Source organism: Hemicordylus capensis, chromosome 4 (assembly GCF_027244095.1).
Source record: "Hemicordylus capensis ecotype Gifberg chromosome 4, rHemCap1.1.pri, whole genome shotgun sequence".
Lineage (NCBI taxonomy): Eukaryota > Metazoa > Chordata > Lepidosauria > Squamata > Cordylidae > Hemicordylus > Hemicordylus capensis.
In genome coordinates this window covers 237,761,971-237,786,367 of record NC_069660.1, presented here as the reverse complement: position 1 = coordinate 237,786,367, position 24,397 = coordinate 237,761,971, and the positions used below count along the sequence as shown (strand labels likewise).

General features: G+C 40.9%; 1 protein-coding gene across 15 annotated transcripts in view; it reads right to left on the bottom strand.

Moving 5' to 3' along the window:
- PIEZO2 (piezo type mechanosensitive ion channel component 2) overlaps positions 1-24,397 on the bottom strand; it is a 469,614-nt gene that overhangs the window by 195,997 nt on the left and 249,220 nt on the right. For 11 of the 15 annotated variants that reach the window (XM_053247271.1, XM_053247279.1, XM_053247278.1 and 8 more), the window contains 6 exons: positions 22,488-22,656; positions 20,571-20,693; positions 19,457-19,492; positions 16,782-16,920; positions 11,636-11,787; positions 10,075-10,311 (listed from right to left, as the gene is read on the bottom strand). In XM_053247271.1, coding sequence (XP_053103246.1) covers positions 10,075-10,311; positions 11,636-11,787; positions 16,782-16,920; positions 19,457-19,492; positions 20,571-20,693; positions 22,488-22,656 — 856 coding nt within the window. The remainder of the gene's footprint in view (positions 1-10,074; positions 10,312-11,635; positions 11,788-16,781; positions 16,921-19,456; positions 19,493-20,570; positions 20,694-22,487; positions 22,657-24,397) is intronic. The other 4 variants (XM_053247274.1, XM_053247284.1, XM_053247276.1 and 1 more) reach the window with 1 other exon arrangement.

The following is a 24,397-nucleotide window of genomic DNA, read 5'->3' as shown; positions in this document are numbered from 1 at the left end:
GATGGGCCTTGAGCCTGATCCAGCAGGGCTGTTCTTATGTGCAGCAGCAATACAGGAAGATGCTGAAAAGCATCATATCATACTGCATGGGAGATGGCAATGGTAAACCCCTCCTGTATTCTACCAAAGAAAACCACATAGCTCTGTGGTCACCAGGAGTCAACACCGACTCGACGGCACAACTTTACCTTTACTTTAGTCCCACTGAAATTATTAATTTTAATAAGACTGCTTATGAGTAACTTAATCTGGATGTAAACCAGTAAATGAAGTAGCCTGTCTGATAACTGTAATATTTATATTTGTGTACATGCACTCACATGCACACGCACACTAAAAATCTCTATGAAGTACCTTAGCTGACAATTTATAGCTGAAAAGACTGGGAACCCCTAATATAAGCACTCTTCCCTTCCAAACTGATCTTTGTAAAGCGATTTCCTCTGGTGTGTTCCCCGGGGAATACTCTTTTTGTACACTAACAAATATATTCATTTTTTGCTGATATCAGTACAGTCTCTTTTTATAAATTCAGAACCACAGACACATATGAAATTCCCTTCTACCAAGTCAGGCCATTGATCAATCAAAGGCAACCTTCCCTCTGCTGACTGATAGAAACTCTCCAAGACTTCAGACAACAGTCTTTACCAGGGACTGAAGATGCTAGTGACTTCTGCATGCAAAGCAAGTGCTTCATCACTGAGCTACATTCCCTTCCTTACAGTCTTACTGCCTATCACCGGAAGCCTAAAACTACAGGTTAGTTTTATTTAACAGCCAACGGCAGGGGTGGAAACAACAGTTTCTGTGAAACCTCATCTTCAAAGGCTCATTTGGTGCTTTAATTGATAGGGAATATGAGAAAAAGCACTTTATTCTCCATTCTCCAAAACAGAGATAAGCACACATGAGCTGCAATTGACTGGCTCCATGTCTCATTTTTGCAGCCTTATCTCTTTTACAGATTATAATGCACACATATATATTATCAGCTATGCTTCTGTTTTCAAAGTCTCCCATGAGAGCAATCTCTTCTACAAAGGAACTCATTTTCTATTTAAGCCGGCATACATTTTGCAAAACATGGTGGGAAGAATTATGGTCAATTTAGCTAATTCTGTTTATCTATCTAATAGGGACATGTTGGCAGGTATGTTCCTAATGCATACAGGTTGAGTATCCCTTATCCAGACATCTGAAATACGGAATGCTCCAAAATCCGGACACCACGCCATAACAAAAACAAAAAACAAAATGCCTCAGCTCACTCACTCGCAGATTCCCAATTTTGCTGCTTTTAAACAAGTAGCCAAAACTTACTTATTTCAGAAGGCTGCACACATCTCATCTGCCTCATTGCTGACCTGGGACATTTTTCCCGTTTCCGTCATCCCAAGCCCACTCCCTGCTTTCCTCCCTTGCATCGCCTGCCCCTGCGGCCCTGGGGTCCCCACGCACCCCACCTACATTGGCAACCACTGAGTTCTCTTCTTTAAGGGGGGGCTGCAGATCCCACGGGTTTCTATAAAATACAGCAATCTTTCATGTTTAGACTTGGATCCCATGCCCAAGATATCTCATTATGCAAATATTACAAAATCCAGAAAAATCCAAAATCTGGAACACTTCTGGTCCCAAGCAGTCTGGATAAGGGATACTCAACCTGTACTTTTAAATTCTATTTAATTTCCCCTCTAGCAGCTGATTGATTGATTAAGTGCCATCAAGTCGGTGTCAAGTCTTAGCAGCAGATAGATTCTCTCCAGGATGATCTGTCTTCAACTTGGCCTTGCTACCGGTCATCCTCTTCTTCTCTTCAACTTCCCCCAGCATTATAGACTTCTCAAGGGAGCTGGGTCATCGCGTAATGTGCCCGAAGTATGATAGTTTGAGCCTGGTCATTTGTCCCTCGAGTGAAAATTCTGGAAAGTCTACTCTTAGCTTTCTCTAGCTTTTCCTTAACTTCCCATCTTGCTTTTTGTAAGACACCTTACAAAAGCAGTTAATCAAAGTTTATTTCAAAATTGCTGGCAATAGACCAAAGCAGTTAAATCTCTTGAGAGAAATACATATCATTAATGAGCGAAAGTATAAAGCATATACAACAGAACCTCTTCAACATTTAATGTTTTAAGAGTGCTAATGCTACCTTTGAGAAAAGATAATATTGCATTTGTTCATTTTCACATTCATTATAAATTAAGAAGTGGTCAGCAGGGAATAAAACATATAGAATTCACTTTGAGAGAGAATCTACTGCATCATAATGAAGGTGCTTAGTCTAGTGAAACAAAAGAAAAATGCCATCCATATTTCATTTATGGTTCAAGCTTCAATCAACCAGTGCCTATCCATGGGCATTGAGGAGCATTTGCCCACTCCCCACCAGACTGAGCCACCCCAATTGATATCAATTGGGCATACTCCCAGGTACGTGGGGCTGGGCATAAGATTGCTGGCTTTGCCTCCACGCCCACCACTGGAAAAGGTCTTGTGAACAGCCCAGTGCCTACTTCTCCTTTCAGGAAAAAATCTAAATGTAAGTAATAGGAAAAATTACCTTAAAGCCACTCCTGAGATATAAAGAGCTATCTTGAGTAACATTGCATGCAGTGCAAGGAGATGCACTCAGAATGAAAATTAACTAATAACAAGGGATTACAATTATTTGTAGAACAAACCCCTGAGGCGTACTAGGGAGCATTACTCAGATGGGATTACATAATATAAAAGCATATTATTTTGCCCCCGAATTAGCAGCAGTATATGACTGGATAATTTTCAATAAGGCTACTAAAGCTGAAAGGGAAGGGCTCATTCCAAGGAGCTGATGATGATCACTATCCCAAAGAGCTCAGAATCTAAAAAGAAACACAAGGCAGACATCAGCAACAGCCACTAAGATGAATACTATGCTGTGTTGAATAGGCATAGCAGCTATCTCTCTCTGCTAAATATAAAGGAGCACCAGCGTACCTCTCTTTGTAGGCCTGTACAAATCTTAGGCTCTGAATAACTGAAGATGAATTACACGGACAGCCCTGCTGGCACCATTCTAAGGTGAACATTCCCAATGCCGTGGGACAAGGATCCCTAACTAACTTCCTAACAATTCTGAGGACCCTTAAAGAGAACAGATTCTTGCTGCATTCCAGAACCATATTGGAAGGTGTACACAGAATGATGGGAAGTGGAAAACTATGGGGAAAGTGCAGGAAACAACTCCACTTAACAGTGCTCCCCAGGTACCTTCCAAGATGGTGCTGGAATGCAGTAGAGCTCTGTTGTTTTTTTAAGGGGCCCTTGAATTGGAAAAAAGTGTGTTAGAGATCCTGGTGACTGGGTCCCATGCAAAAATATGCTTTGGGAATGCTTGTCCCTGCACAGTGCCAGTGGAACAGTGTGGATTATTTGGTGTCAGCTTTTGGGAGCCTTATATTTGCACAGGATTACCTCTTTGTCCCAGGCCACCTAATGGCACAGCGGGGAAGTAACTTGCCTAGGGAAGAAGAGGTTGCTGGTTCAAATCCCAACTAGTATGTTTTCCAGACTATGGGAAACACCTATATCAGGCAGCAGTGATATAGGAAGATGCTGAAAGGCATCATCTCATACTGCATGGGAGATGGCAATGCCAAACCCCTCCTGTATTCTACCAAAGAAAACCACAGGGTTCTGTGGTCGCCAGGAATCAACACTGACTTGATGGCACAACAAACAACCTCTTTTCCCAGTTAAGCAGGACCAATCATTTTTCATTCTTGATTAGTGATCAAGCGTGCAGTGGTGGGGTAGCTAAGAGATCCTTAAATGATGTTGATTTTCTTGACCAACTAATTTAATTAACCTAGTTGATTATTTGTGTATTAATATCAAAAGTTAGGTCTTTTGACTCTCTCAGCAGTTCTTGATACAAGACCAGAAATTCCTTCTGAGATATCTAAGATGCTTCGGGGTGTTGCTGGACCTGGCTCTGCTTTTAGATGCTTAGGTGGAGGCAGTGGCCAGAGATGCCTTTGCACAGCTTTGGGTAGTGCACCAGATGCGGCCCTTTCTCAATAAGGCAGATCTGGCCATGGTTACCCACAGCTTAGTCACATCACGGCTGGATTATTGCAATGCGCTCTACATGGGGCTGCCCTTGAAAAATATTCAGAAGCTTCAGTTGGTGCAGAATGGAGCTGCCAGGGTTCCCTCTTGAATTGCTTGCTCAGAGAATATTACATCTGTTCTGGAAGAGCTGCACTGGTTGCCAATTTGTTTCCAGATCCAATTCAAGGTGCTGGTTATTACTTTTAAAGCCCTTAACAGCTTGGGCCCTGGATACTTGAAGAACCGCCTGCTTCCATGGTTTCTGCCTGCCCTAGTTCATTAGGCAGGCCTTTGCTCCATGTGCCGATGTTGAGAGAGGCTAGATTGTCATGTACACAGGACAGGGCCTTCTTTGTCGTTGTCCCCAGACTCTGGAATGCTCTCCCAGTAATCAACCAACCAACCAACCTTTATTACAGTCAAAGACCAGCATAAAATTTTATATACAGATTAGTGTTAAAGGGACTGATAGTAATCACGGATTACAAATCATAAAATTCATTAAAAGACCAAAACTAAGAATGATTATGTTTATAAAATAGATAAAATAATAATAATAATAATAATAATAATAATAATTATTATTATTATTATTATTATTATTATTATTATTATTATTTACATTTATATCCTGCTCTTCCTCCAAGGAGCCCAGAGCGGTGTACTACATCCTTGAGTTTCTCTTTCACAACAACCCTGTGAAGTAGGCTAGGCTGAGAGAGAAGTGACTGGCCCAGAGTCACCCAGCTAGTATTATGGCTGAATGGGGGAATTTGAACTCGGGTCTCCCCGGTCCTAGTCCAGCACTCTAACCACTACACCACGCTGGCTCTCACATGTATACATGTAATCACATGTATACGCGTTAATACTAAAAAGGTAAAAAAGCTTTTAAAAGGATAATAATTAATTAATACTATTTGTATTATAAAGGGTTTTAAAAACTGAAAAAATGATCAATGGGGGGCATAAAATATTAATAAAACCAAGCAAACCAGTTTAAAAATTACAAAAAGCAATAAAATCAATAGAAGCCAAAATTATAAAAGGCATTAAGAACAATAAAATCAAAGAATAGGAAGACGTGAGCAAATACAAAGTCTATCCAGAGTCACCAGAATTCAGATTGGGGCTAAAAAGGCTCACAGCCTGTCAACTACCGATGGATGCCAATTGCAGCCACACAAAACCTGGCAACACTGTATGTAATGGCAGGCAAAGAATCAGAGAGTAGCAGGAAACTATAGAATTGGCTTGGACGACCCGGATACTTGCTCAACATTGAGAGAATAAGCGAGGCATGGATATCTTTATAGAATGAGCAGTATAGAAGGTCATGCTGAGTAGTTTCGATCTATCCTGAGCCACAGGGACATAGTCTCTCTGCGAAAGGGATCCTTCTATAGCGGCCTTCTAGCACTGCTGAGGGGAGGCTATGGCAGCGAGTCAAAGTGAACGCCCTTCTATGGTTTAGGGTCTCCAGTTGATTGAGAAGCAGAATATCTGAGCCCGTCACTGATGTAAAATTGTGGAACTCTGCTGAGATCAGTTTGTCGCTCAGTGTCTGTAATGTGCTGCTTGATGGTTGCTTTTGCCTGATCATAACCCATGCTAAGCAAAGACTGGAGGGAGAGGCCCAAGATAGACATTTTGGCCTCAATTGTCTGTATCCAACTAGATTGATAATCGTCGTGCAGGGTTAGCGGGGTAAGACTAATTGGGCGAGAGGATAATCTAAGCCAGAATCAGAGAGTGGTTGCCCATACCCTAGCCTCAGTCTTGATCAGGCATGTCTCCAAGTGCAGTGTGGCATTAGAGACATATTGTGGCACATGGAGTGCTGCCCTCAAGAATTTAGATTGTACACATTCCAAAGTTGCAATGTTGGCACATGGACCCAACTGAGTACCATAGAGAAACTGAGCAAGTGGCTTAGCTATGAACAGTTCGAGGGCTGCAGGTAGACAGTGGCCTCCTCTTGTCTGCATGAATTGAAGAATAGCAGAGTGGCTTTTCTGGGCATTTAGCACCACATGTTCTCCATGTGCTTTTCTAGAGCCGCCAGAGTGAAAAACTACTCCCAAGTATTTAAAATGTGCAACTTGCTCAATTTATGCCCTTCAATCCCCCATGAGTGAATCTTAGGCCTCATGGCAAAGGCCATGATTTTAGTTTCCTGGTAGTTAATTTCCAGGCAATCCTCCTTGCAGTGCAGCACCATGGTCCTCAGTGCTCTTCTAAGCCCAATGGAAATCCTTGAAAGAATGGCTGCATCATCTGCATATAACAGGATGGCAATGTGTTTCCCCGCAAGCTTTGGTGGATGGAAATCAGGATGACTGAGCTGGCCCACTATAAAGTTAATATAAAAATTAAATAGGAGTGGGGCCAGAATGCATCCTTGCTTGACGCCCTTCTGATTGACATGCAGGATCCGTATGAGAATCCCTTAGTTTACCATGAAAATGTCTCACGTACAGTTTGCTGATGCTGTTAAGCAAACTGATGGGTCTATTGTTGGCGGGATCATTCTTTTTGCCCTTTTTAAATATAGGGACAATGATTGCTACTCCCCATTCCTTGTGAATATGGCCATTTGTGTCAACATAAGTAAGAAGTGATGCCAGGATAGGGGCTGACCAGTCCAGGTTGTTTTTAATAGCCTCTGGTGAAAGAAGGTCCTCGCCTGGATCCTTTCCTGGTCTTAGTTTGGCAATTAGACAGTGGATCTCTGTGGTTGAGACTAGAGCCCATGCTGTGGAGTAACTGATAACACAAGGAGGGCTTCTGCAATCGATAGCAGGGTGTTTGTATAAATCCTGGAAGTGTTTCAGGGAAGTGTTTCTCCCAGATCTCTGGTTGGATATGAGAGTCCAAATGATTTGGCCCGTAGCTGGGAGAGTGCTTTGCAAGATGCCAAAATGTGCCAGAGTCAACCAAGCCTCTTTCATGGCCTCTTTTTTCTTACGAGCCAACAGGAGTTTATACTGTCTTTTCTGCTGTAGAAGATTGTGTGCAGCCCACAGTCCAGAGCAAGATTTATAGACCTGGTAAGTGTTGGCAAGGGGTCTTTTAGCGTTAACACAGTCCATATCAAACCACTGCCTGGAGACCAGCTGATGCTGTGCGTGTGGCTCACGATTCTTGCAAGTTAAGAGGTGCTGTAGTTCCTGGACTAGGGCTTCGTAGGACTCCGAGGGTGCACAAGTGGGGTCAATGTTTATTAAGGATGATTGGATACACTGTAGGTGGTCAGAGGCAAGTAGCTCTCTCGACGCTTGATCTAGTTGAGGTGACCATTTAGCCCTGTAATAAGCTCCTTCTGCCAAGGTTATGGAAGCATTATAGCGGTTCTCCATGTGGGACTGATAAATGAACGGCTTAAAAAGTGGTGAGATGGGCAGCACTATCAAATTTGGGGGTGAACTGAAAACTCTCCACAAATGGTATCATGTTCCCACAGATAATAAAGTAATCAATCTGGCTCATTCTGGAGCCGGCGAGATAAGAAAACTCGGTGGGATGATCATTTTCAAACAAGCCATTGAGAATGGAGAGGTTAAGCCTGATGGTCATTTGGCTCAGGCAATGGCTGCATAATTTGACCTTGGGTCCTTAGAAAGAAGGTTGAGGGGGAGCCCATCTGTCTCAGGCCTCAGTGGATAGACCCTCTGCTGTGTGTATAGCGTATGATCATCTGGACCCATCCTAGCATTTAAATCTCCACCCAGCACAACATAGGCACTAGGATTGGAATAGAGGAGATCTGCTACATAATTTTCAAGTTCAGTCCACAGTGATCTGATCTGAAGCTTCCTACGCTGGGAAGGGAGATAGATGTTAATTATCAACAAATTGCAACAAATGAACTGAACCAGGACTGCCATCGCATATTGCTTAAGCGAAGGAAGCAGCTTCGTGGATGCATGCAGAGAAGTAGCAACAACACACCCAGGCCACTTCTGCATCTGCCACGTCCTGCCCCAGGTACAGCTCCGACTGTATATGTGTGGTAGCCATTGAGCTCTCCCAGTAAACATACGCTCTGTGACAACTGTGGCAGCTTTAAAAAAAACAACTAAATACTTTTTAATTTACTCAGGCTTTTACTTCTTAGAGGCTCCAGGTTTCTCAGCTTTTTTGCATTTGTTTCTAATTGTTTCTTGGCATTTTATGGTTTTAATGTTTGCTTAATTTTAATGTTTGAAATGTAATTTTTATAGAATTTTATTGTATTTTAACATTTGTAAACTGCCTTGAGATGCATTATGAAAGGTGGTATAAAAATTGAATGAATGGATGAATGAATGAATAAATAAATAAATAAATAAGCAAGCACGCAAGCAAGCAGCTAGTTGCTAGGGCCATTATGTTCTAGTGGCTCTGGACATACAGGTCGGCAATCCTTTATCCAGACCCCCAAAATCCAGAAAGCTCCGAAATCTGGACACCACGCACAGAGAGAGAGAGAGAGAGAGAGAGAGAGAGAGAGAGAAAATGCTTGTAGCTTCAACTTCCCCCAGTTTGCAGGAGCGATCACTTATGGCCCCTAGACTTGCTGTTGTTGATTCCTCAGCTCATTAGCTCTCCTTTTAGTTCTTCCTTTCAGGTTTTGCTATCTGCCTTTTGTTTACTGCCTCTCAAGCTTCGTTCCCAGCAGGAGGGAAGTAAAGGAAAGGGGAGAGGGGGGAGATGAAAGAAGGGCTTTTAAAAAATGGTATATATACACAAGAGTTTAGGAGATAACAGGGGCACTAAGGAAATGAGTAAAGATCAAGCAGAATAAATATGAACAAACAGGAATAGATAAGAAGAGAAAGAGAGAAATGCTGCCTAGGCTTCAGCAACCAAGAAGAGCCCTCCTTCGGGGTGGAGCCAAGCCAGTTTTGTGAATGGGATCACAATGCCACTCACACTGAGAGAGGGGAAGGTAGGAAGGTGGGTAGGAGTGCGATCCCATTGAGAAGCGTGTGAGTGCTGTTTATAAAATTAAAGAGAGACTTCTAAGACAATAACCATTGTTAATGAGGCAGATGACTCTGGAGGAAACATTCAAAAAAGCCATCCAGCAGAATGACTCCTCATCCCTAGAGGAGCCACTACCTGGTCCCTCAACTGTTTCTGATGTTCCTTCTCACGATGATGGAATTCTTTTCATCTGAGTTTCATTTCCACCTAAAATGCCATGTTTGAGTAAATTCAATGCTTATTTGATTATATCGTTAAAAAAAAAAACCTTTAAAAAAACCAGTAGCCTCTCATGCCCAAGATATCTCATTTATGAAAATATTCTGAAATCCGTAAAAATCCGGAACACCTCTGTTCCCAAGCAGTCCAGATAAAGGATTCTCAACCTGTATCTGACTGGGTATGCACAAAGACACATACTGTTCTGTCTTTGGGGAACTACTTTTTTGGGTTTGCTTCAAGACTCTATCTTGTGCTTATTTTAAATGAGTATCTTTAAATAGTTGCTTCCTCACTTCGTGTATTGCTTTCTTATGGATATTGCTTTCATCACCACATGCCCAGAGCTTATATATTCATATCTGGAATAACGTTCTTTAAACTAAAATTACTCTACAACAGGTGAGTTAGAGAAGGACTATCAGTAATTTTATTGAGAAATGGGAGAGAAATGTGTATTTCCCACAAGAATTCTAATTTTAATTATAATATTAAATTATATAATATATTGTCATTTCTGTAATTTTCTCTCTAGTGTGTGTTTGTTTTGCAATTTTTAATGTTAATGTTTAATATTAATAACAACTAAAAATGAGGAGTAATAATTGTCAGTACACATGCATAAAAGCAGCACAGCTTTAGTAAACCAGACATAGCGGACATATTTCCCCTCACAAATTCAGCCTATCATTAAAGGTCTTCTGCTAAGACTGTAGAGAAAATACTGCATAAACCATACCAACCAAACATCTAATTAAATGAATATTACTTAGTTCTTTAACCAATGTTTACCTTTGATGCTAATTCTTTAGGAGCTTTCCGTTCTACAAATCCCCAAAGCTCAGGAAGTTCATTGTGTCTCAGATCAATACTCCATATATATTGCAAAGTTAACAACAGATTTCCATAGACCACCATAAAAGGTGAACTGATCATAGCATATTTCCTTCGGTCACGTAGCATCCAAAGTATGCAGGACCATATCAGCAACACAAATGTTAACCAGCTATGAAAAGTAATACTCCAGGCCTGGGAGAAAAGAAAAATAAATAGAAGTGTTGTATTCATTGCAATAAAAACTTAAAGCATATAGTGTCCACACACTAACAATGCTGCAATAGGGCCATCACAAAATTTGGTGCAGCTGTAGAGAAGGCTACAATTCTGTGCAGGAAAAGAAGTTATAAACAAACCAACACAACAATATCCCAGAAGTAATTTTGAAAATGAAGCTAAGTAGAAGCTGTTCTATTGCTGCTTAGAACACAACTTGCCCTGTCTCCGACCCAGTAAATAAGCTAGAAGCCAGGAGAATGACAGGGATAGGAAGGAACTGAAGGTCGGTCCAATTAAAAGAATTTTTTTTTAATCAGACCATGCTAAATTTGTACCCCCAAACTGAATCCGAGGCCCCTTGAAAGCTTCAAGGAACCCCCTGAATTGAATCACATCTGCTTCATACAGTACCGTTTGGCTGCTTTTATAGCAATTCAAAACCAAATGTACTGTAGTAGATAAAGATACACTATGTTGTCTAAAGCTCAAGTCCCAATATCTTGTGCCACAAAGAATTTAAAAGGATCATACACAAGTGGTTGAGTGATCAGAACATACTATGAACTGAAGGCATAATTGTTTGAGAAGCATTGCACACCCAAGCCCAAAAGAGACAAGAAACAAGTGACTGGATGAACTAGGGCCACTTTTATTAATTAATATTACATAACCTGGCCACAAAACTCTGAGTGGTGGGTGCCAGCCAGCCTCTGAGTAGAGGTGAATCCCAACCCAAGGGCCGCAAAAACTGCAAGGGCGTATTCCTTGGCTTGCCTACTCACCTTAAATGGTCTTCTAGTCAGACACTGATCAAGACAACTTACACCAACCCACACTCACCAGCAAAGTGACCAAACATTCAAATGACAAACCTATAATTAACCAGTGAGAAGTAGGAAAAAGATAGGCCACACCAGAGCCAATTAGGCATGACCCAAAAAATTCGACAAAAGGCAACCGGACAACCCTCACTGAAATCGGTTAGGAGGGAAGAATGCTTAATCCAAAGCAACAGAGCGAGAACAGGATGGGAGCTGGCTGCTTGCTTATGCAGTTGCTCCCATGCTCCTGTTGGATGTCCCGTGACAAGTGGCACAGGAGTCAAAATGGTGGCCCCTGTGTCTGCCTTAAGGGCCGGGAGCACAACCCACACACCCACCAGGCCATATAGAAGTGATGGGGAGTGGCAAAGCCAGAAATTACAAATTTGAAAGGATCAACATTCACTCCTTGCCCACAAAATTAGTTTCAAGAAGGACATTAGAAAATTGATAGCAAAGCATATGTTTCAACATACCATCATGGAAATCAAAGCACAAACGTAACTTTGTTTCATGATAAACTGGAAAACTGAAACCATTGCATGCATTTTGGCATTTTTTCCTTCCTTGATATTTTCTTCTTCTTCCTCCTCTTCCTCCTCCTCCTCCTCCTCCTCTTCTTTCTTTTCTAAAATGATAAGAAATATTTGGCAATTCATACAATTCTTTGAATATTACATTTCCATGAGGCTCCAAACCCTTTCCCCAATAAATAAAAGTTGATTATTTCTATTTTAGCATAGACCACTCAGATGCTTTTTTATGTAGCAGAATTTTTAATAGGAAGGTGCTTATAATGTGACTGCCATCTATTTTAACAAATGGGAATTATAATTAAAAGATCCCTGTCAGGATACACCAGGATACACTCTTATGTATAATTAATTTGGTTTGCATTTGACTGTAAACAAATGAGTTCTGAAGGGAGTACAACTTGGTATCCAGTAGGATTTCTAATATAGAAACCACTGGTAGGTGCAGTGTCACTTCGGAAGAAATAAATCTCACTTCTCCTGATGAAGTCCTGCTCAAGCAGGAGGAAACAGGTAAAAATTACCTAGGATACCTGTTGGGTATTATTTGGACAAGGAGCAACAACCAGAAGGAGCAACATTTGTACAAGGAGCTACCACTAGAATAAGAACTTGCAAGGAAAAAGATCTGGAAGAATTTTGAGTAACATTTGGAGCAACAACTTGAACAAGAACCAGTAAGAAAAAAGATCTGGAAGGACTATATATCTACATGTATAAGGACTATGGGCATAATTGACCTTCAGCCATACTTTTTGGGGTCTAGAACACAGACAATTTCTTCAGCAATTGTGTGTTTCATTATATATGTTTAATCTATCCGTGTTTCATGAAAGTTGTGTGTGTGAATAGACTCTTATACACGGTATATATACTACCCAGTATATGTTTTGTTCTCTGGTTTGTGTATCCTCTATTCTTTCATCTTGCATACAGAATGAGCATCCAGTGTACATATACTGGATATTAGGGATGTGCGAGGAACCAGTTCAGAGGTCCATTAGGGGCCTCCAAATCGGTTTGAACAGTGGGTGGTTCTGTCAGTTCGAAGGCGGGGGTGCTGCTTTAAGGTCAGGGGAATGTGCACGTACCCCTCCCGCTGCTTTCCCCCTGCAGGCGGAAGTTCCGACACGCCTGCATGCACCAGCGCAGACGCGCCTGTGTGCGCCAGCGTGGACACGTTGGATACTTCCGGTTAGTTCCGGTAAATGCAGACAATGGGGAGGCAGGGAAGTACGCTACCACCCCATGGACTTCACCAAAAATGGAGTGTTGACAGCAGGGGAAGTGGCAGGAGGAGTTAGTGCACCCTCCCCCGCCCTTAAAGTAGCACCCCCGCCTCCAAACCTCCCCCACCTGGTTCCATGCACATCCCTACTGGACATATATTCTTTGCCAACGAACAGGGAAAAAAAGATGTAAAGTTCATTTGTAGGGATTTGCATGAATCAATTTTTTTGATTCAATTTGTACCCAAATTGAATCACCCCTTTTTGGGGGGTACGAATATGGCCAACTAGCACAGGGGTGATTTGTTTTGTCCACAAAGCTCTCAAAACAGGTAGATTTGGGTACAAATCATTTTGCACAGACAGCAGGCGCAGGCAGTGATTCTCTCAGCAGCAGGAAGGGCATGAAAAAAATACTTTTCTCTTTTCCTCAATCAAAAAAGCAGAAACAAAAAGCACAGGATCCATTCCAGGCAGCAGGAAGGCAAAGCAAATCTCAGCTCCTCTGTCTCTCTCTCTCTCTTCTGCCACAAGGCAGAAAGGCAGAATGGTGGCTGGCTATATATGAAAATCCCTCCTTCCAACTCCCCTCACCCTTATCCCTACCATGACCCTTCCCCTAGCCAATCGGGGTCAGTCACCCCTGGAAACACAAGATTTAATTGGAAATGTGCCAATCTGGAACCAGGGGGGAATTGCCAGTACGGATGTGTGAACCGGTTAGAATTTGAACCGGTTCAAATTCAAACCAGGGTGGTTCGAAGGTTCGAATTCAAACCGAACCAGCCATTAGGTTCGAGCTGCAGGTTTGAATTCGAACTGAACCAGGAGGTGCTTCGATTCGAACCGGTTCAAACCAGTTTGAACTGGTTAGGACATCCAAAAATTGGTAGGATGGTAGCTGGCCCAGGGGTACCTGCCACCCAAACCCCAAAGCAATCGGACACTCATACAATTTTTTATGAATTTTTGAAAATTATTTTTATTTTTTTCTCATAGGGTATAATGGGACTCGAACCGGGGTACCTGCCACCAAAACCCCAAAGCAATCGGACACTCATATGATTTTTTATGAATTTTTGAAAATTATTTTTATTTTTTTATCATAGGGTATAATGGGACTCAAACTAGGCCATTATATCTTATTGTGGAGCACCCATGGGTTCCAACAACCACCCAAACCCTGAAGTAATCGGACAGTCCTAGGATTTTTTATGAATATTTGAAATATTTTCAATTATTTTTCTCATAGAGTATAATGGGACCAGAACCAGCCCATATCCCCTATTGTGGAGCACCTAGGGGCACAAATGTGGGCTGGGTGGTAGACAACCAGGGGTGCCTACCACCCACAAAACCCCAAGGCAATTGGACACTCCTCTGATTACTGGTGAATTTTACAATTGTTTTTGAATTCCTCATAAATGCACTTCATAAATGCACTTCATAAATGCACTTGCAGACGTCCTATGAGTCCCCCTGCTACCTCCACTCGGTATAATGAGAAACTACTTCACACACACGAGAAACGGGTGTGACTGTGACGCTAATGCTGCTGCGATCCTATAAATCCTTGGGGCAGAGAGAGGCATGGCTTGCTGCGCAGAAGGGCAGAAGGTATGAGGCCCCCTCCCAAAACACTCCCAGAAACAACCCAGTGCCAACAGCTGCCTCTTTTCGGTTAATACACAATACAAAATATACAAGAGCAGCAAACCCCCCCCCCCACTAAAGCCCGTTATTTAAACGGGCTTAAAAATACTAGTAGGGAATAATTAGGATTGCAGCAAATGTATAGCTTCCCATCGGGGGGAAAGGAGTGTCCTAGAGTGGAGTGTGGTAGTTGGTAGTTCCTAAGGTGGGCAAGGAAGCTATCAGAATTATTTGAAAGGAATTGGGCAAAGGCCTGATGTTTAAGTGATTTTTGAAGTTTATGTGTCTCTAAGGTTTTTCTCCATAAAGATGCATGGAGGTGTCATCAAATGTATAGCTTCACGTCGGGGGCAAAGGGGTGGCCTAGAGCAGAGTGTGGAGGGTGGTAGTGCCCAAAGAGGCCCAGGAAGCTATCAGAATTATTTGAAAGGAATTGGGCAAAGGGCTGGTTTTTAAGTGATTTTTGAAGTTTATGTGTCTTTAAGGTTAGCAGATGAGAGTGGATTCATGGTTTGTCATTGAAAATCTAATATGCTACCAAAGAAACTACACTCAGAACACCTCAGAAACAACAAAACCCAGTACCCCATGGGTTAGCAACCCATGGGGGTGGTTGGCACCCTCTTTGCACTAGACCACCACTCACTCTGGGCCACCCCAGCACCCCACAAGTGGCTTTAAGGTTTTTCTCCATAGGGAAGAATTGAGGTTTCAGCAGCCCCATAACTGCACTTGGGGGGTGCTGGGGTGGCCCAGAGTGAGGGTGCAAACCACCTCCATGGGTTGCTAACCCATGGGGTACTGGGTTTTGTTGTTTCTGAAGTGTTCTGAGTGTAGATTCTTTGGTAGCATATTGGATTTTCAATGACAAACCATGAATCCCGCTGCTAACTCTCATCTGCTAACCTTAAAGAGACATAAACTTCAAAAATCACTTAAAAATCAGCCTTTTGCCCAATTACTTTCAAATAATTCTGATAGCTTCCTTGCCCACCTTGGGAATTACCACCCACCACACTCCACTCTAGGACACCCCTTTCTCCCCGACATGAAGCTATACATTTGCTGCAATCCTCATTATTCTCTATGAGGAATTCCAAAATAATTTAGAAATTCACCAATAATCGGAGGAGTGTCCGATTGCCTTGGAACTTTGTGGATAGTATGCACCCCTGGTTGTCTACCACCCACCCCACTTTTGTGCCACTAGGTGCTCCACAATAGGGGATATGGGCTGGTTCGGGTCCCATTATACCCTATGAGAAAAATAATTAAAAATATTACAAATATTCATAAAAAATCATAGGGGTGTCAGATTGCTTCGAGGTTTGCATGGTTGTTGGCACCCATGGGTGCTCCACAATAAGGAATAATGGGCTGTTCGAGTACCAGTATACCCTATGATAAAAAAATAAAAATATTTTTCAGAAATTCATAAAAAATCATACGAGTGTCCGATTGCTTTGGGGTTTGGGTGGCAGGTACCCCTGGGTGCCAGCTACCATCCTACCAATTTTTGGATGTCCAAACCAGTCCAAACCAGTTTGAATTTGAACCGAACCAGGGGGAGGTTCGAGCAAAACCAAAACCGAACCACCCCCTCCTGGTTCGAACCTGGTTTGAATTCGAACCGAACCAGGCAAACCGGTTTTGTGCACATCCCTAATTGCCAGCCAGTCATTGCACACTGTAAGTCACCAATCTGAAACTTGGGAGGGTGGGATTTTCAAAAAAAAATTCCAGACACAAAATGGAGCTCAGAATCTACACATTTTTCAGATCTGAAATCCGGGCGATTTGTTTTGGACCCGAATCTGGCAATTTGTTTTATACACAAATCACCCCAAAAAAGCAGATTTTGGTACAAATAGTTTTGTACCCAAATTGATTTGCACATTCCTATTCACTTGTTTAGGTATTAGTTTTATTCTCCTTTTAAAAGTGACTTGTTGGTTGTTTCTGTGTTTCATTTGTCACTTTGGTTTTAGCTTGATGAGGTGTGTACAACATTATGCATTATTTATGCATATTTATATTCATGCACTTTTTAATTATTTCATGTGACAATAGAAGGCAGCAGATTTCTGGAAAGACAGGATAAACATGGATGGATAGATCAATGGATGGCAAGATAATGGAGGGATAAATGAAGAGTAGCAAAGAGGGATATGGAGTCTCACAACTATCTGAGCAATTCTCATTATTACCTAAGTCATCAACTGTTGGGTCCCATTTGTACTGTGGTCTTGAGTATACCTCAGCCCTGGCTGGACCATTCTCTATACATCGCATAGGGTGTATGCTCCCAATATCAACAGGTGTGCCATTCACTGTCACCAACAGGACCTGTTGAATGAGGATTAGAAGGGGATCTTTTAAAAGAGAAATTAGACTAGAATGATCACTTATTTTTCTTATCAAAAAATATTAGTGATGTAATATACTTCTTTGTAATCTACATCAATGCTGTAATCTATTTCTTTGGAAAGAAATGATTTCTTTCCAGTCATTGTTCACATTAAACATGAAATGTTACTTTAATAACTGACATTCAGAAGTCCAAACAATTCTTACACATTCAGCAATATGTAAAGTCCAAATCAGTCTGTGGATGCTACACTAGGTGCATTTACATGGAAACAGATTATACCTATTTCAATAGAGCAGTAACGATTTATAAACAAAAGTATGAGACTTTTAAAAAAATTATATCCCCGAAGTGTTGATGGCAGTTAAGAACAGAGCAAGAATAGAATATGTTTTCTTCTGATTTTCCAATATGGCAATATGCACATATTTATTTTAACGATTTATATTTCACTCTTCAATTAAAAAAATTCCAGGGCAGCATACAAAAGAAGCAAAATATAAAAATACCATAACTAAATTCAGTATCTAAAACAATTGAAGAATAAAAACATCAGAACAAATAGCAGCACTGAAGAATAAAACACCAAGAATTTAAAAAAAAAAAAAACACCCGAGAAACTAAAAAGATCTTTACTTGCTACAATAAAGGTATCAATATAGGTGCCAAGCAAGTCTCCCTGGGGAAAGATTTTCAGAGTGCCACAACCAAGAAGGCCCCCTCCTAATACCTATGGGCACTGATACCTGTGGGCACTTGGAGGAGGTCCTCTAAAGATAACCCTAGTTTACAGGCAGACTCAAGGTAGAATGGGTAATCCTATAGGTACTCAAGTCCTAAGCCATGTAGGTTTTAAAGGTCAGCATTGGCACTTTTAATTGTGCAGCTACGGACATGGAACCAAGTGAGTTGTTTCAACACTGACAAAATATGATCCATTCAATAGATCCCAGTTAGCAGCTCAGCAACTGTATTTTGAATGGACTGCAGTGTCTGAACTGCATTACAGTAGTCAATCTTGGAGGTTGCCAGAGCATGGATAACCATGATTAGGCTATCTCTATCCAGGAGGGGCCACAGTTCATGCACCAGGCTATGTTGATGGGAGGCAGTCCATACCACATGGACCAGTAACAGAGCTGGATCTAAAGGCAAAAGTAGCCAGATATTCTCACTGGCTTGGTTCAGATGCAGTATGAAACCAGGATTGAATCCTAGCTTCAATGGCATTATCCAGCCCAGGGTATTTGTGTGCCACCACCACCCCAACCCACCTCACCTTTGCGCATGGGGAGAAAGGCTGGTTCCTGGCTAGGAACCAGCTGGATATCCCAGGTTCATATGCTAGTTTGTTTTGAAATTTTGGATAGATATATATGCCAGGAACTACTTTTTTTCATGTAATGAGAGTACCTGGCTTGTTCTAAGCCAGAATTGGCAGCTGACTCTTTCTGTCCCATGCATTCCCAAGATTAAGGGATTCAATCCTGGCTTCATGTTACATGTAAACCAAGATTCAATCCTGGCACCTTGTTACATATGAATGAGGCCACTGTTTATATTATTATATGGTACAAGTTTGCTTTGATGTATTCTGTAGTAACTTAAGGTTATACTAGTCTCAATGTTTATAATAACGGTATCTTCATATATCAGAATAGACAAATAAAAATAATACGCTGTTAATACTTTGGATTGTGAAAAGCTATTCTATATCAAAGGATCAATGCTTCTATATTAAAGGATAAATGCTTCTATTTGTACAGTAGTGATGATAAGGTGTTGAAACACATGACCATTGCCAGTTTATTAATAATATCAATGAGAATGATGCATGGGATTCAGAATCCTGGAAAACCTTATGGGGTTAGAGACTGAAGTTAAGGCAGATGACAGCTGATTAGCTGAAGTTCAGCATTTCTAGGCATGCATATCCTGTTGTCAGAAGAGATAAGCAAAGCAGTGGCAGTTGGAATGGCCATAAGACCAAAGTATAGAAAGAGTGGTAATGGACAGCCAGTCATTTCTAAAGATCTCTAGGAGGCCTAGCAGGAAGCAAGGCTCCTGCCGTTACTGCTAAGTTACTTTAAGGCAGGTAATGTGAGCAGTGGATTCATGGATCTTCTGCTGATTCATATGCTCCTATTGCCCCATATAAAGGAGTATATCAAGATATAAAGGAGTATCTCTGGAGCTGCTGAAGTTTGAGCAATATAGCAATAGCAATAGCAATAGCAATAGCATTTACATTTATATACCGCTCTATAGCTGGAAGCTCTCTAAGCGGTTTACAATGATTTAGCATATTGCCCCCCAACGTTCTGGGTACTCATTTTACCGACCTCGGAAGGATGGAAGGCTGAGTCAACCTTGAGCCAACCTTGAGCCCGTGGTCAGGATTGAACTTGCAACCTTCTGGTTACAGGGTGGCAGTTTTACCACTGCGCCACCAGGGGCTCTTTTTTAACCAACATTTACAGTGGAAATGAACTGTAGGAATGAAATGATACTAACATCACATGACTTGTCATCTTGAGTCAATGGCAGAAGCTGCAAGAGCAAAGCATGAAGGGCTTATTAGTTGAGAAAAACAGTAGAAGCACAAAATAATGTTAAGTGTGTTCAAATCCATCATTTACTTTGAGAATATTAATTACTGCATGCATATGCTACAGATCTACTGGGAATCAACAAAGAATGATATGGGGCACAGTAGGATTGTATTGACATTGTAAAGTAAACCTAAAGTGTGCTGTCAAGTAGATTTCGACTCCTGTGGGTTTTCCAGCAGTAAACCCTGTGGTTTTCTTTGTTACAATATAGGAGGGGTTTACCATTGCCTCCTCCTGCGCAGTATGAGATGCTGCCTTATAGCATCTTCCTATATATATCACTGATGCCCGATATAGCACCAGCGGGGATTTGAACCAGCAACCTTCTGCTTGTTAGTCAAGCACTTTCCCGATACGCCACTTAAGGTATAAGTACATAATTCGAAATCAAATCCAAGCATGCAGTTAGAGTTACTGCTGGCAACCATTTACATTAATTAACATTGTGCCATAGATATTTCCCAACTATCAATTGTCTCCAGGCAAGTAGTAAAGCAACACATTCAGGCATGATAGTAATATAACCATGGTTCTCACTGAGGTCTCTAAGGGAGCACCCGGTTCATCATTGCACTAACTGCTTCTGTGAAATTCCAGAGAGTTTCGGAAACAGCCTGCAAAGTTGCTGCAGAATTACTATTCAAAGAAAAGAATTCCAAAGGCTCACTAGATAAACACAAAGTCATTTAAAGGAGTTCTTTGGATTATAGTTTTTCTGTTGTAAGGCAAGGAGTCTGAATATTTGGGTTTAAGAATCCAATTAAAATAGAGACATCTCCCGAGCTTTCTTTAGAGTCAAAAGTCACAAAAGAAAAATCTTCAATTTTTTACAATAACTTGTACCAATCTTTTGCTGCACACATATTCATACAGTAAAAGTATTTCTGCTTTTACTGCAAAGCATAATACATACAAGGAACACAACGTATCTAGATAATTTTAAGTCTAGCACTTTATATTTGACATCATTTACATCATCGTTCCCCCCGCCAACACACACACACAATCGATTTTACCTTTCTTTCATCAGTTGGGTAGTGGCTTGTATGCCACAAGCTGCGCCTTCTCTCTGCAGTCATTGAGACTGGGTTGAAATCTGTTTCTTCTCCCTCATGACCAGGTTTGTCATCAGGTGCATGCTAAATAATGAAGAAGAGGGCTAAGAACTCCATAAAAATGGTGAGAAATAAGTTATCAAATTGCTATTTTCTCTCTAAAAGTGAAATAATTTTTAAAGTGAAATAAGATAAACAAGCCATTAGGCTGCCTCAAAAGTCTAGGTTATCTTTCGTTTAGATTTGTTATGCCTACTCTATCCCTATCCCACTCACGTGCATAACAGATGTTCAGACAAGTGTTTAGTTTAAACTGCATATTATGTAAAATACATAGTTTGGCCCTATATATTTATGGCTTCATTGAAAAGAGCAGCTGAGGAGGAGAGGACCGAAATTTGGATCACAGTGGGGGCTTTTAAAAACCCATCCTCTGCGTTATGGGATCCTGATGAAAATCCACTTCTGCAAACTATTTGCCTAAGGAGGGAAGCATAGCGTAGTGGTTAGAGTGTTAGACTAGGACCGGGAAGACCAGAGTTCGACTCCCCATTCAACCATGAAACTCAATGGGTGACTCTGGGCCAATCATGTATCTCTCAGCCTAACCTACCTCACAGGGTTGTTGTGAGGATAAATATAACCATGTATACCACTCTGAGCTCCTCACAGGAAGAGCAGGACACAAGTGTAAAAAATAATAATTAAAAAGTTGCTATTGGTGGGCAGATGTTGGGGAGAGATTTTTACTTGGGCAGTGGCATGCGGGTAAAGGGTTTTAAAAACTCTCCTTCATTGTGGTAGATAGCAGGTGCTAGTGGGGGTGTAATTTATAATAATAAAACAAGTATGCAGTGTCAAACTATGAATGTAACATAATATGTCATTTGGTCTGAATTCGTCTTAGCACTTGTCTGAACATTTATTATGAGCCTGAGTCACTTCAAATTTCATTGAATTTTCAATTTCAGAATTTCAAGTCCACAGAATTCTTTCATGCAGAGCTAATAGAACCTGAAGGTTGCACAGCCCTCAGTGACATATTTTCAGAGGGCACACAGCTCTGGAAGGCACACAGCATGGGTGTTTCTTCTCAGAATGCTGGCACTGCCTTGATCACCTTGGGTCAAGGTAAAGGTCAAACTCTTTTCACCGCTCTGCTCAGTTCAGTGAGATTTGCACTAGAGCTAGTTTCACGCAGATGGTTCAGTAAAAGCCTACCTGAAATGGGGCATAGGACCCTGATTCAAGTAGCATGTTTGCTTGTAGGAAGTAATAGAAGAGCTGGATAAATGAGCTTGAAACATATATACATGAAACATATATACATGATGTATCAACTTTCTTTCCATCCCATTCCAGTGGGGGTGGAATTACAGAGGTAAAAAGAAACTATGCATGTATATTGTGTTCCCAAAACCCATTTTCTCCCCCTGAGAGAACATAATTGTGGGGGCTGAGATGACATTTTTGTAGGACAAGCAGTGGCTAGCAGGGTCACCTGTTTTTTGCCTGCTAATTCTCTCCTGCAAATATCCTCCTGAGGCAACACTTTCCACTGTTTCAAAGCCTAGATAGGGTAAAATGGTTGAAAATGACCCAAGGAGTATTTGCAGGAGAGAATTGGTAGTGGGGTAAGGATTAAGCACTTCCTCACCCTGCATTTAACTTTATGAGGTAATTTGTGGCTAGAGAATTGCAAGCTTGCCCTGTCACATGCATTTATACCCTGAATATATAATAAAGTATTTTTGGCGATGCACAGTGCACATTTATTTGTTTATTATGCGCAAGTATCACACAGCCTGAAGGGGTTTCTAAATTTTCTTCTGAAGGTGACTCTTATTAGTAAACAGGACACCGATCATTGTGTTCTACCTGTACAATAGGTTCATGTAGCCAAAATCGAATGAGAGTTGCTAGAGTGTAGTACAGCAGTAACAGCAAAATGGGGCTAGTATAGTGATGCCAGTCCAAGCCTGGGTTGGTTATGATTTTCCAAGTGCTTGTGCAGTTGGTCTGAACCACTGAAGTGACACCAAACAACCTGTTGAAACAATAAAGGATGCAGCATTTGGAAACAATACAGAAACAATTGATGGAAGCCTTGGTGATCCAAATCTCAATTATTTGAATTCATGGCAGCTCATCCAGTCAGTTCAAAGTCACTTTAAAATTTGCAAATAATGCCCCATTTAGGACAACTCCTGATTAGCTCAACTGTTTGGCTTTTTGACTTTGGCAGCTGATAAACCATTCAACTTCTACATATATCTCTGAAAACATTCTTAAGCATGAAGATGTCACTTGCTTCTCCTCTGTTTTTTGTTACAAACTTTTTATTTTAAACACTAATTACCATTTGAAATAAGTTGGGATTCACAGTCCTATAAAGAGATTTTTTTTAAAAAGTAAATGTACCAATTTTAGTCCCAATGAATTTATCCACATTTTAAATTCAAAGAACAAATTCAGAGGAGCAATTATTTTGAAAGAGTTAGGTAATGCTTCTGAAGTTTTACATAAAGTACACTCAGAATATGGATATACTTTTTAGCAGCTCAACCTCGGTTTATCAGGTTAATACATGCAAGATCCAATGTGCCTGTGAAATCCCATGTAGCCATGGTCTTCCTCATTTACTTTCCAGATTTTCATTACTGTCCTGACATTATATAAGCAACATCTTGAAAATAAAAAGTAGCAGGTAACTGTCATGCTGTTTGTCTGCAGATTCATTTTCTCAGCAAAAATTTAGTGAATGAATGCAAGCATGTCTCTAGTATAAATACATTTGATCTTCATTTCCTCACATACTGACATCCCTGTTCATGGAGAATTAAACAACGCATTATTAAAAGGATGCAGGATGTATAGCATGGGATGTCTTTGGAAGAGCTGGGAATTTGTAGGATCTGATCAGGGGAAATGGCAGAGCCAAGACTCAGAATTAGTTTGGCGTGTACCACAACTCTCTACAAACTGGTGAACAACTCAAAGTACAAAGTCTATCTTTTCCAATGATAAGTGAATATTCAGTGAGCATATTTCATGAAAAAGATCAACCCACAAAGAGGCAATAACAGCAATAGTATTTTTAAATTATGCAAGCCAAAAAAATTCCATTGCTGTTCTGGGGAACATTCTATGAACAGTATACTGAAAAAATAAGTCACAGGTGGCTGTTATGTTGTTACTCTGCACATTCATCAGCCGCCCCCCCACCAAAAAGTTTAGTTAATTAATGCAAGCATGTCTCTAGTGGATATGCATCACGATCTTCTCTTCCTGATACATTCACAGCCCATGACCTTGATAAAATGCTAGATACTGAAGTTGTGTTAAGCACATTATGATATAAGAATGAAAATAGTGACATTATTTGAAAAATAGGAAAATGATTTTTCTTCTACTGTCATCCATGCAGTATGGCTAACTGTGGAAATAAATATCATCACAAAGATATTTACTACATTTAGCTCTTATTTGAATCCCTGTCCAGACTAATATTTTCTGGTATGATTATTAGAGGAGGCTACCTTAGGCACCCATCCTCTCCCTTAGACAGAAAGTAATGTTTGAATCAGATTCATCTGTACCTTGGGGTTTCCCTTAACCCATAATCCATACTTGTGTTGAAAGAGGGGAAACAATTGAATTGCACTGGTTCATACATTACTTTTTACCTGAGCAGGAATGAAGAAATAGGAAGACAGTATGATAGCATTCATGAATGTTGTCCGAAAAGGGCCTTGGTTACAGAAAGAGTTAAATCATGACTATGGAAA